The sequence below is a fragment of the Lissotriton helveticus genome, chromosome 2_2 (genome assembly GCF_964261635.1).
Source record: "Lissotriton helveticus chromosome 2_2, aLisHel1.1, whole genome shotgun sequence".
Classification (NCBI taxonomy): domain Eukaryota; kingdom Metazoa; phylum Chordata; class Amphibia; order Caudata; family Salamandridae; genus Lissotriton; species Lissotriton helveticus.
In genome coordinates, this window is record NC_136060.1 from 380195267 (window position 1) to 380208298 (window position 13032).

The following is a 13032-nucleotide window of genomic DNA, read 5'->3' on the forward strand; positions in this document are numbered from 1 at the left end:
ACAACTAACCCAACATGCCACCTGGGTCAGCCCTGTGGGATACCAAGAAAGCAGAGATGGGGAGTACAATGGCTTCCTTTTCCTTGGTTACTGAAAGAGCAGTGAAACTGATATATGAGAAGGATGCGTACATGGTTTTAGTGACCGAGACACCAGCCCAAGTATAGAGCTGCTTGATATTATATGGAAAAGAAAAAGCAAGCAACGACACTAGGAATATTGGGAACACTTTATTGGAGAAATAGCCAGACCATAGAGATGTGTACAGAATAAGGACTCCTCCGACTATAAAATACTATATGGATGGCATTTCAGACCCATTGACTATCCAAGATACACCTAGTGTTCTATTGAAGGCAAATCAGTATATCGGGGATGATTCCTTGTTGGTGGCTATCTCCCAAATTAGCCATATCAAAACTAGAGCCTAAGTGCCATAAGGAAAATAACGGGTTTGCAAAAATGAGCCAAAATAGAGTAAGTCATAATCAGAGATATAATGAATTATTAAAGCTTACACACGAAGTGATAGTTTAGAGAGTATAGTTGAGTTGCTACTTGCAGGCATAAGGGTGCTGAGCAAATAATACTGGAAAAAGGAAGAACACCCATCGATATACACCTTGCACTCAAGGCTGTGGGGTATCTGGCAGTGGTACAAATAATGAATAGAATTTCTAATAGCGATAGATAATTTCCAAATAATTAAAACCTCTTCTAGAGTATCAGGTAGGAGAGTGTAGAACTGAATTGCCTGCTCAGATTAAGAGCCCTCACCTTCTTTTTGAAGGGCTTGTACACTAGCACTGACACACTTGTCAATAACGGAAATGTATAATGGACCACAGAAGCTAGTACTTAAAATGAGGCGTAACAGCATGTAGCATAAAAGACACAGCTTCACGATGTTTAGAAAAAGTCAACACATGCTGAGTTGCTCCCAAGCACAAGGAGTATTAGAGTGAACAGATCTCAATATTTAGTCATATTTTACTTGTGTGGTTCAAAAATGCTTTTTTGTTTTTACTGTTGTAATCGGTTTCCTTCTTATCCCGACATATAGTGTCTTTATACTTTTAATTTTGACCTAAATACTTACCATACTTTGTTGTGGCCTTCCAGAGGCCCTTTCCCATTTTCTACCGCATTTGCCCTCATTTCTTATGTCCATGCTGTTTTCTTGCTTTCCTGCTGCCTTCCCCACTTACCTTTTGGGGACTTTGGTGGCTGATATATAGTTTAGCTTGTGTAGCAGATCTATTTCTTCTGCCATACTTTCGGTGGATAATCAACCACATTGAGAGTTCTCAAAGGAGGCCAAGAATTGTTTATCAACATGACTGTCTCCACCACTTGAGACACTTTAGCGGAAATTCTCCGGCTGAATTTTCTTAAATTCCTGTATATGATGGTGGAACTTCTGTACGTAAAATGAACAGTGCAAATGTAACTCCCTCCTCACCCCTACGAACATACTGCCCACATATTTGGTCGCCTTAATATGCTGCGGGGCCATCGCCATAGCAGGTTAGGATGATCAGCTCTTACCATGCAAGTCCAGCCCTTTGACACTGGTCGGGCCTTCAGACACCATCTTTGGCAGAACACCCACTGCACCATAGCGGACTGGTGACAGAGCTGGTGGGGCCTCCGCCAGGGGGCTATTGGGTGATCTCTACATAGGACCAATTGATTCAATCGTGAACTGTGAATGTGCATTTTTTGGGACAGATTCTACATTATTATTGTGCTCCAAAGCAGGCCCTTACTCTTTCCTGCCAAGTTCCCCAATTTACTGAATTACCATTAAATTGTTTACTTTGTTTTTTTCTTTATAGCTGCATGATTTCAGTTGCTAATAAGTAGAAAATTAACCTGTCAAACTGAATATCTCTTTGTGTGCTTTTTTGCAGATTTTCTGCTCCCGCTGCTCCTCACACTCTGCTCCTTTACCTCGCTACGGCCAGATGAAACCGGTCCGTGTCTGCACTCACTGTTACATATTCCACGTCACTCCCTTCTACAGTGACAGAGCTGGTATCTGACACATTGAATCTGTGATGGACTCAAGGAAGTCTGCGATGGGCTTGCACAGCATCAACTCAAGCCAAGAATTTGCTTGAAGGAAGGTCCTTCAAGAGGGGCATGTGGGCTTTGCACATCCATCTCAAATATGTATTTATATGGACAGTTTTAATTGCATTCTATCAAGCTGCTAACAGGAAGTACCCAAATCTGTGGCTGTGGGAGCTGCAAGAGTCTTCCATGAGAAAATTCTACCTGCACCATTATAATGCTGCTATCTGAACCAGTAGCATTATCAGGATGAAAATAGGGCTTGGAGAATTCTACATTGCTGCATTGTTCCTTACTTTAAGCGTGAAGAACAGATCGCCTGTTGATTGTACTTAACAGCTATTAAACACCAATCTTGAGTGACTCGGCACGTACTGATACGACCGGCGTTACTCCGACCAGCAGCCTCTCCTTCCATCAACCAACCCTAAGACAACTTCTAGCTGATCCCTGATTCTAAACGATCAAACGTATACATATTCATGCAGGTAACATTTATCAAACCTGTGTTCGGTATCATATAGGCAAAGCTGACTCTGAGGCGGACAGGAAAAGCCAATATCCAGTCAGAACCTAATAGTCGCTGCGCTGTATATTTTGTGTTGCCTTTTGTTGAATCTCAGCAATAACTTTCGATGCATTTTAAAAATGCACTTGTTCTTTATCAAGCCTGTTGGTTCGCAAGCTTATTTATAGAAAGTCTGTGTTTGTTTTTTGCACTTTGCACGTTCATCTTCACCAACCCGACAAGCTTCATGCAATGAAAGAATGCCTGTGGGCGAGTGCCGGTCATGCTCCAACTGAGCCTAAGATCCCAAAGGAAATAACTCTGAGGTGGAGATTGTGTTGCCGTTGATCTTGAAACGATCTACTTTGAGAGATTTCAATTTTTTGTAGTAGCTCTGTAAATTTTCTGTTGTACCTTATCTATTTGATAACTTTTAGTTTAGTTTTGAAAGTAAGTATTTTACTGCTACAGTATACAATTATTCCAAAACCCCGAGCAGGCTGTTGACCCAGATGGTGTTGTATGTGTAATTTAGGTTTCGCATGACACAAATCGCATTGATGGGTTCACTGGTGGTCCTGATGGAAACAAGGGCGTTTGACCCATTCCATGTTCTTTGTTAGTCTCCATTGACGTACATGCACCTGTGGCTGACCTCCCAATAGACCTAACAAATTCTGTGGCACCCTAGTTCAATTCCTAAGAGCTGTGAGCCGAAAATAGATGGATGTGGCCCTCATTTCAGACCACATCTCAGAAATTCTAATTCAGGTGCAAAGAGGCTTTTGAGCTAGAATAGTGCTTCCAGTTGTTGCAGTTCGACCTTGGTGAGGTGAAACGTGCTACAATTTATATGAGCGAACAACGTACATACGTGTGTGCACCTCAGAATGGGCAACAACGTGGTATTTCTGTGTTATTGCACAATCCAGGGTCCAAACAAAACTTTGCATAGCACGCCTGTTCAATAGCTGAGGATTGTTGCAACTACTGGTATTGTATTTTACCAGGTATGCCGTTACCACCCTGGATAGCCCTGGATTATTTTCCAAAGCGCAGATTACTTTTTCCTGTTTTATCAATCTCAAAATTAAAACACGCTCCTCAGAGCTAAAACTTCTTTACAAATTGTCTCCCAGGTAAAAAGTCTCCAAAAATTGTTTTCTTTTGGTTTTCTCCATAGCATAGATTGATTCTAAGTGGAATCGGCAATGCTTCCAGTGCTGTCAAAATTCAAATGGTCCTCATGTCTACGCCATTGTGGCGCTAGTGCCTGTTTTCTGATCAGATGACAACTTGCATAGTTTAAGCAACAATACAGTTTGGTTCAACGTGAGTCAAATGTTATTCTAACAGTGAAGATAATATCATCACTGGTCCATCAGTGACCTGTAGGATCAATTCTAATTTGAATCATTCCATTAAGAGATAAGTGTATGTTTTTTCTTTTATGAAAAGAATTCCAGGCTTCAGTGACTTTATTTTTTCTGGAACAATTGTCAGAAGTGCTTTATAAGATTTGTATTTTTGCGTATTTCAAGTAAGACTCAAAGCCATGATGAATCCCGTTGTGGATTCTTACACAATAACCATGAAAAAGAAGTTTGGACAAGGAAGAAGTGAATGAGTTTTTACACATTTCATGGTAGAAGTTCGCTCTGGCATTCCTGTGGATGGCCAGAGGTGTGGCGGTGACGACAGATATAGGAGTGGTTTGGCGGACCGTGTTTTGGGGCTCATTATGCTGCATCTTGTGCAAACAGGCGGGGTCCTGCTGTGATTATGCTTAATCTAGTTGTTTTTTCTTCCAGTTTTTTTTATGTGTTTGTTTTTTCTACCAGGTTCTGATCACAGAATCTTTCATTTGCAGTGTCGTCGGTGGCCTGCAGTTTGGCTGTGCACGGGCTGGCCCCTCTGATGCTGAGCGAGGGAGCTGGTGTGGAAATGAGCAGTAATACTATATTCAGGCTTAAATCTCAGGCTTCACCTTGCAATGATGATTGCAGTTTTTTTATTATTTTATTTTTTAATACAAAAATGTAATGCTTCTTTTATAGGATGAACAACAATAAACTTAAACTGTGAATATGCACACAAATTGCTCCTTCTGTGGAAAAAAAACTGGAATCCTATTTACTGGACTGTATTTATTCAAAGCTTGTTCTTATTTTGTAAATGCTGTAATTCAGAATCATTTCCATAAATATGATATTTAAGGATCTCAGATGCTGTACAGTAATTTTCTTATGTATATACACTCCTATTTCTTTTACTCAAAGCACAATGAAACAAAGAATACTAAAATGCATTTCCTCTTGTAATCACTTATGAGAATAAAAAAAGTCAGGATTTTATACTTCCACATGTTAAGTTTGCTGAGTTTCTTTTTATTTGCAGCTGTGATTAATGTCTGTGTGCGGCGTTGTGTGCTTTAAGCAACAGTTTACTCTCCTGCTCTTTTCAAAATATTCATTTATTTGGAACCTTGGTGGTTCCACTAAGGATAATGAAGTGGCTGAGGTCCATTAAGAGCCTTATCCAACATTCTGATGTCTGTCTTTATTTCTCTCCTTGTTTAATTATGAACTTGTTATAGGTCCTCGTTTGTGGCTCATTCCTGTAACTCCGGTAAAGTGCCTTAAACAACCAGTATAGGCCTCAGTAGCCGGTGAGAATGGGGTGGTAGAGGGCTTTGTCCAAACACATTCCATTGTTTGTCTTTCTGTTTTCACTGTTTAATTTCGAACAATCTACCCTCAGCAGGTTATAGGTAATAGCATTATTTATGGACCTTCTGTCCCTGGCTGTATAAGTTATTAACAGCTCTCTTCGCTTTTATTGGGCCTGGGCAGCAGCTCAGGCCAATAGTTACTAGTTGTACTGCACAACATTTAAAGCTTTGACATGTCATAGAAACACTGTTCAACAAAACAACATTGGGAAATGTAACAGGAAATCTGAGTGTCTCCCCACCAACCTAAAAAATCTTAATTTTATCCTGGAAAGTAGTCCACCACACAATATGGATTGATATAGTCTATACTTATTATTTTTCAGTTAGAAGAATTAAAGGACGTCTCAATAATCCCCAAATATAGTACAACTTACTTCTGGGTTTGCTTCTCCTTGGACATAATAGCTTCATTGACATCTGCAGTTTGTTGGTTCATGTGAGGGCGTAGGAAGGCAATCAAAATATCCGATGCTCTTTTTGAAATAAATTGGATAGATATACCCTAATTTTTTTAAGTTTGTTTTTTGTTCTTAACTTGTATGCGTTAATTAACTTCTCAAATCTGTGAATATACCAATGATCACATTGGCCATCATTTGAAGGCAACAGCATAGAATTAAATAAGAAGTTTATAGTGTTTTTATTCCTTATTCCTTGTATTGGTTTTAAACACTCGTACCCCTGCTTACTGATTTGATAAAGAGACGTCCAAGAATTTTGAGAACCCCAAATTGTAAGATTCTTTTAAGAAAAGTGAAACTATTTGTTTCCCTCAAGTCTACAGGTATGCAGCAGGCTGATTGCGTTTCTCGGTTTGTTTTTCAACTTCATTATCATTCTTTGATTTGATTTTTATTTTTGTAAAGCGCGCGATTGCCCGTGGGCGTCTTGGCGCTGGATCTGTTTCAGGAGACACATGGTCCAGTTTGCTCAGCTCTATCTTGCTTTGAACAGCCAGGTTTTTACTTCCTTCCGGAAGGAGAGCAGAGAAGTGCTACTTTTAATAGTGACTGGGAGTAGGTTCTAAGTCCTGGCCGTGTGCAGTATGAAGCTTCTTCCTCCCCACCTAGCCTGTCTAAACCTTGGGACCTGGAGCAGTTGAGACTGGCTAGATCTGAGGGTTCTGGATGGTTCATAGGGTTTGAGCCGTGTTCTGAGGAACAGAGGGCCAGAGCCATGAAAGGCCTTATAGGCCAGGCAAAGTGATTTAAACACCACTCTTTTGGGAATCGGGAGCAGGTGGAGGTGCTCCAGTCTGTGGGCTATTGGATCGTGCTTGGGCACGTCCAACACCAATCTGGCTGCTGCGTTCTGTAAACTTTGGAGTTTAGCCATGATTTGGACCTGGGCCCCAGCATACAGCATGTTTCCGTAATCTAGCCTTGATCGTGCCAGTGCTGTTACAACCGTTTTCCTGGTGTCCAGCGGGATATAGGGTAGGAGCTTCCTTATCATTTTCAGAATATACCATACCGCCAATGTTAGTTTGCTGGCCTGAGCATCGAAGGAAAGCTTACTATCCAAAGTAACACATAAGTTCTTTACCTTCTGAACTGGAGAAGGGCAATTGCCCAGGCTATCTGGCCACCATTCTGGTGTCCATGCATTGGCGTCAGATCCAAGCAGCATTACTTCGCTTTTATCTCCATTCAGTTTTAAGCAGTTACTCTGCATCCACTGCTTGATTTGTAACATACAGGACTTGAATTTTTTACATCGCTGGCTATGGACACAACTATTTGTGTGTCGTCGGCATAGGAGACAGCCACAAACCCACTTTCCCTTATGATCGCCGCTAGAGGTGCCACGTAAAGATTGAAAAGCGTGGGACTTAGGGAGGACCCTTGTGACCCCACATGGTGATTTGAAAGGTTTGGATCTTGCTTCTCCCAGCTCTACTGTAAAGGATCTATTGCTCAGATATGAGGCTAGCGGTGTGCATGCTGAGCCCTGAACTCCTACTCCGGCCAGATGAGTCAGGAGTGTCTCGTGGTTGACTGTGTCGAAGGCTGCCGAGAGGTCTAAAAGGACCAAGGCGGCCATCCCCCGGCGTCGAGCCCACTCCTGAGCTCTTCCACTGCCGTTAGCAGTGCCGTTTCGGTCCCATGTCCCTCTCGAAACCCGAACTGAGAGTGGTCTAGGATGTTTCCATCTGAGAGGTACTGGGCAAGTTGTTTGTTCAAAGGTTTTCCCAACACCTTCGCTGCAAAGGGAATCCTGGCTATGGGTCTAAAATTGCCAGGGTCCTCCGGGTCTAGGTTTGGTTTTTTTAGGAGTGGCATTACTGATGTAGATTTCCATGCTTCAGGGAAGACTCCTGATGAAATGATATGCCTAAACAGTTTTTCCAGCTGTTTGCTCAGTAGCTCGGTAAAAAGCTGCATCACCTTAGGCGGGCATGGGTCCAACGGGCAGCCTGATTTGGTGGTCATTACCGTCTGCAGAATCTGCTCCTCAGACGGTGCCTGAAACAGGAACTGCGTGCTCTGCTGTGCGCTGGGGAAAACTGTATCAGAAATAGTCAGGTCTTCCCCAATTGCACTGGTCATATTTGAAGGAGGCTGAGCCCCTACAATTGGTATCCGTTTTTATAAAGGAGTCATACACTGCGGCGACTTTATTAACAACGAAGTCTCCCAACGTATTACAGAACTCGGGGCTAATATCTAATATATCATTGCTGCCTAATTTTGTCAGCTTTTTAACTGTGGCAAATAGCTCCTTGCTAGAGTTTTTGGCCTCATTGATGTTATGCTTATAGTAGCTTCTTTTTTCTGTCACTATAAGTTTTTTATAAATAGCCAAAGAGGCTTTATAGTCTTCCCTTGGCCCTGACTCATAGTTTGTCCTCCACATTTTCTCCGCTTTCCTGCAGTTCCGTTTTTGCACCCTAAGGGCTTCGGAGAACCACGGTTGAGATGGAGATTTCCTTTTATGTATGACCTTTCTCAGGGTAACTGCCGCACTAACAGCTGTATTAATCCAATTGGTGATTTGCTCCATGGCCGTATTGCTGTCTGGGGTCAGGGACTCTGGGGCGAACAGCTCGAGTTGTTCTTGTAGTACCCTTGTGTTCGTCTTGGCCCAATCGCGGTATATGACCGTCTTTGGCTGTGTGGTTAAGCTGGCAGTTTCTTCCGTAACCTCAATCGTGAAAATGATCGCCCTGTGGTCTGACCATGGGACCAGTAAGGTTTCAAGTATTTTTACCCCCATATTGGAAGTGAAAATCCCATCAAGCGTGTGGCCTGCCTTGTGGGTACCATGCTTGACCATCTGTTCCATTGCCATATTTGCCATGGCATCCTTCAGTGATGCTACAACTGTGTCCGCACTTTTCTCTCTCCAGATGTAGATTAAAATCCCCTAGAATAGTGTAGTCTGCGCCTCTCACACTAGATTCTAGGAAAGGGTTTAGTAAATGGATGAGGGGTGATTTAGACTTTGGGGGGGGGATATTAGGAGTCAGGTGTAGTTGCTGGTAAGCCTAATTTGAAAGTCTAGCGTCTCGCAGTCCCTACTGCTTCCCTTATCTGAGCTCTTTACCTTCAGTTTTTTGTTCGATATAATGGCCACGCCACCCCCCGTTTCTCCCTCCTATCTGCCCTGTTAATCTGGAAGCCCTCCGGTAAGGCTGAGACTAGATCTATATCTGAAGCCTCATCTGCCCACGTTTCTGTGACAAAGAGGAGGTCCAACCCTTGTGTTTCAATCAGTTCTGCTGTCTGTGCATTGTGCTTGACAAGGGACCTAGCATTAATTAGACCTGCTTTGATTGATTTTGACTCTAGTATTTTCTCTTGAACCATCTGAGTGCTCCAGTCTCCCACAGGGAGGAACATGAACTCACGATGGCAGGCAGAGCATTGTTTAGTTTCCGCATGCAGATCTATCCTGGGACAAGAGGAGCTCCCTCTAAGTGCGTGAAGCGCCAGGCTGGGGTAGCTAATCCTCCCTAGGCCTATCTCGGTTTGACCAGGGGGTCCGGCCCAGGGCCTGGTCCCGGCGCGGACGGGCGCAGACGGGCTTGCCTTTGGCGCGCCAGCGGCGCGCCCGCTGCGCGTCCGGTTTGGCATTGGGTTAAGTAAGATGAGGGCGTCGGAGGACTAGAGCACGAAGCGCCGGACCTCAGCACCCGGAAGTGAGTGTCTGCTCTATCCCCCTGGGCACCCTCCGTTCAATCGGCACTTGCCGTGACGGACCGGCGTGCCTGGGTCAAGCAGATTGTCTGTGCAAATCGGCAAAATTCATAAAAACATTAAATTTTTTAAAATACCCGCATCCAATTCTTTGGATTAATTAGTCCTGATTCAAAGGGTCAGAAATATGTGAATGTGTAGTGCATGTTGATAAATGGCTTAGAAATCTGACTGCTCACATTACTCTTCTAATTCCTAGACACATGTTTTAGCCCCTTTCGTGCTCCAAATGTTTTACATGTTCACGTTTATTATTTCCACGTTGCAAGTAAACACTTTAACATGTAAAAGCTTCCCTTGCCACACCCACCATAGCGAAATAGGTATTGTCATGCATTTTTCCCCAATTTCTTAGGCACATAGTGCTGTGCCTTTCATGTTAAAGTTCAAAAGTACAGATATGTGTAGGAAAGGCATTGTAAATGTTTGAGAATATACAGCAGATTAACTTGTTTGTGCTGCATTTTGCAGCACTTTAACATTTCTTCAAGAATATAACCACGTCCACTCCTCAAAGGTGCACTAATCAATTCATAATTGTCTGCATGTGTACATCTTCCACCCTCTTGGGTAAAATCACCAAATGCAAAAAGAATACAACTCTAGCTTAGTGAAGCCGTTCTAAATGTTTCGGAATTTGTCTAGTGGGCCAAACACATTTAGTCAATCAATCAAGAATTTATAGAAGGCGCTACCCCAGTGAGGGTTTCAAGTGGGGGAGGGGTGGAGGGGGGTAAGTTCGAGCAGCTCTGAGGTCATCCGAAGAGCCTGGTCTTGAGGTCTTTTCTGAAGGCTTGCAGTGTGGGGCTTTGTCTGATGCAGAGGGGGAGTTCGTTCCAGGTCTTGGCTGCAATGTAGGAGAAGGATCTGCCCCCATTCTGGCCCTGTGGATGCGTGGGATTTCAGCGAGGGCTAGGTCGGCGGAGCGGAGGTTTTTCTTGGGGGCATGGAGGAGATTCGATCATTGAGGTATTGGGGCTAGTGTTGTGAAGGGCTTTGTAGGCATGTGTGAGCAGCTTGAAGATCACTCGCTTTCCGACGGGAAGCCAGTGGAGGTCTCAGAGGTGCTGGGTGATGTGGTCATGTCGTGGGTTGCTGAAGACGAGTCTGGCTGCTACAGTATTAAACAATGTGGTTGCGGCAGTATGAGCAACTATTCATATATTTACAGTAGCACAAAAACAAAACAAGTAGAAATGTGGTCATTAGATCCACTGCCGTGTCTTTGTATTGTTCAAGAATATCAGATGCAGTACAAATCAAAGCATCTAACAATATGTGTCTTACATATGCTCAATAGGACAAGAGTGCAGGAGATTCTTTTATATACAGTGCTCAGGGTCACATGGAAAGAAAGGAAGAGGGGGATAAAGTGTTCACGTGTGGGTAGGGGACAAGGAAAAGTAGTGGTGGCATATATACATCAGTATGATTTGCTGTATACGTTTCCATACATGATCAAAATGTTCCCATTACAATACATAACTCGCAGGACCCTGAATTTATCTTGTGTGGTGTCACTAGAGTTTGTATTCGGAATGTAGTCGACGTTTCGACCCCTTATTTCAGGATAGGTAGTGGTCCTTGAGGTGGGGTCTTCATCAGGACTAGGGGAGCACCTGTGGGAGACAAACGGTGTGTGAGGGGGTACATTTACAAAGGTGTGTATGCTTTAATATGTAGATACGGTATGAATACCTACGTGTAGAAAAAATTGGGGACCGATTCCGCCGTATTCAGTATGGGTGTAGGGCTCGGAAAAAGCTCCTAATGAGAGAAGGGAAACAAATGGACCTTGAGTATGATATGAGATAAATCATCATTGTCTCGATAGGTATACGATTGGACATGGTTCAATACTTACTTCAACCAAATTGAAGTGGCTAATAAATGAGCATCAGGATGTGAATCTCCTGGAAATGAGATGGAGGCATATACATAGTCCGCCTGTGGCGTGGTCCGCTCGCAGGTCCTGGGAACAATCCCTAGTTCCCTGAAAGGAAGAACAAAGTCTAAATCTCGGACGACTGTGTTGGAAAGCAGTTTTCTACAGTGTTCAAGAGATTAACATCTACAAGCCTACGGTGGGCTGAGTCGGATTCTACAATTCAAATTAAGTCAAAAACGGGCTCATGTTATGGGGCCGTTAGTGACTGACGGTAAATGAAAACAGGGTAGGTTGGTACCAGGCAAAAAAAAACGCAAAGTGCGGCCAAAAGTCACTGGATTGTTGGACCAATGTCAAGCGTGCGTGCGCAGCTTGAGAAAAACACAGCCAACAGCTAGGGCCATATTAGTCAGGCACTGTGGGCGTGGTGGCAGGGTGACTTAGAGAAACAAAAATGAAAGACTGTATGCGCGCTGTGCCTAGAGTCGGGAGCTGTGAGTGACAGGCAGTTATAAGGTCATAGAGGGCCGTAACGGAGGCTGGTTAGTACCTTGACACAATGTGCTCGCATTATAGGAATGTATGGCGTGACTACACATCTGCACAAGTATGACATGCAAATAAATGAACACTACACCGTGACGGGTTGAAGCAAGCAAAGTGGCGAGCCAGATTGCGGTTGCATCAATGGTGGAGCGGAATGATTAACTAGCGGCCTGTGTATACAGTGTGCCAAAGGTGAGGCGCTAACAACAGAATCAAAAAGCATCCCCATCTCTTCTCCCTTACCTCTCCGGGTGGTTTCACTTCGAATGTAGTGAACCGGAACAAAGCGACCGAGCCTCTTTTTAAGCAGAGAGATGGAGCACGTGAGGACATAGCAGCGTGCGAGGATGTAGCAGCGCGCTTCGTCATCCTCGCATGTTGACGTGGCAGCACCCGAGTGAGGTCGGCGCTTCCTATGCGTAAGGCGTCAGTGGAAGAGCTAGTACAAGTCGTTCTGCAGCGTTCTGGATAGTCTGGAGTTTGTGAAGAGATTTGTTGATTCCGGCATAGAGACAGTTTCCGTAGTACAGCCTGCTGGTGATGGATGCGTGGGTGACGGCCTTCCTGGATTCTAGAGGGATCCTTTTGACTGTCTTGCGGAATACGTGGAGGGTGTTGAAGCATGTGGAGGATACAACATTGATCTGTTGTTCATGGTGAGGGAGGAGTCGAGTATAATGCCGAGGTTGCAGGTGTGGTCTGTGGGGGGCCGCCAGGTGTCGTCCCACGTGGCGGGGTGGATCTGAGGAAGAGTTCTTCCGTTTTCTCAGAGGTGCGCTCCAGACAGCTGCTGCTCGTCCAGGATGTGACATCCTTCATTCCTTCCTGGAATCTGTGTCTGGTGATGTTGGGTTCCTTGGTGAGGGAGAGAATGAGCTGGGTGTTGTCGGCGTAGGATACCATGCTGAATCCATGTTTTCTGACTATGTTTTCAAGGGGGGCCTTGTCGATATTGAAGAACATGGAGCTGAGGGAGGATCCTTGGGGTACTTCGCATCCGATCTCTGTGGGTTTGGAGAGCAAGGGCGGGACTCTTATTCTTTGTGTTCTGCCAGAGAGAAAGGAGTAGATCCAGTCTAAC

General features: G+C 44.1%; 1 protein-coding gene across 3 annotated transcripts in view; it reads left to right on the forward strand.

Moving 5' to 3' along the window:
* Positions 1-4948, forward strand: part of ZFYVE28 (zinc finger FYVE-type containing 28) — a 635647-nt gene extending 630699 nt beyond the window's left edge. For all 3 annotated transcript variants that reach the window (XM_078678591.1, XM_078678592.1, XM_078678593.1), the window contains one exon: positions 1914-4948. In XM_078678591.1, the coding sequence (XP_078534717.1) occupies positions 1914-2045 (132 nt within the window). In that variant the 3' untranslated portion in view covers positions 2046-4948. The remainder of the gene's footprint in view (positions 1-1913) is intronic.
* Positions 4949-13032: the final 8084 nt, after the last annotated feature.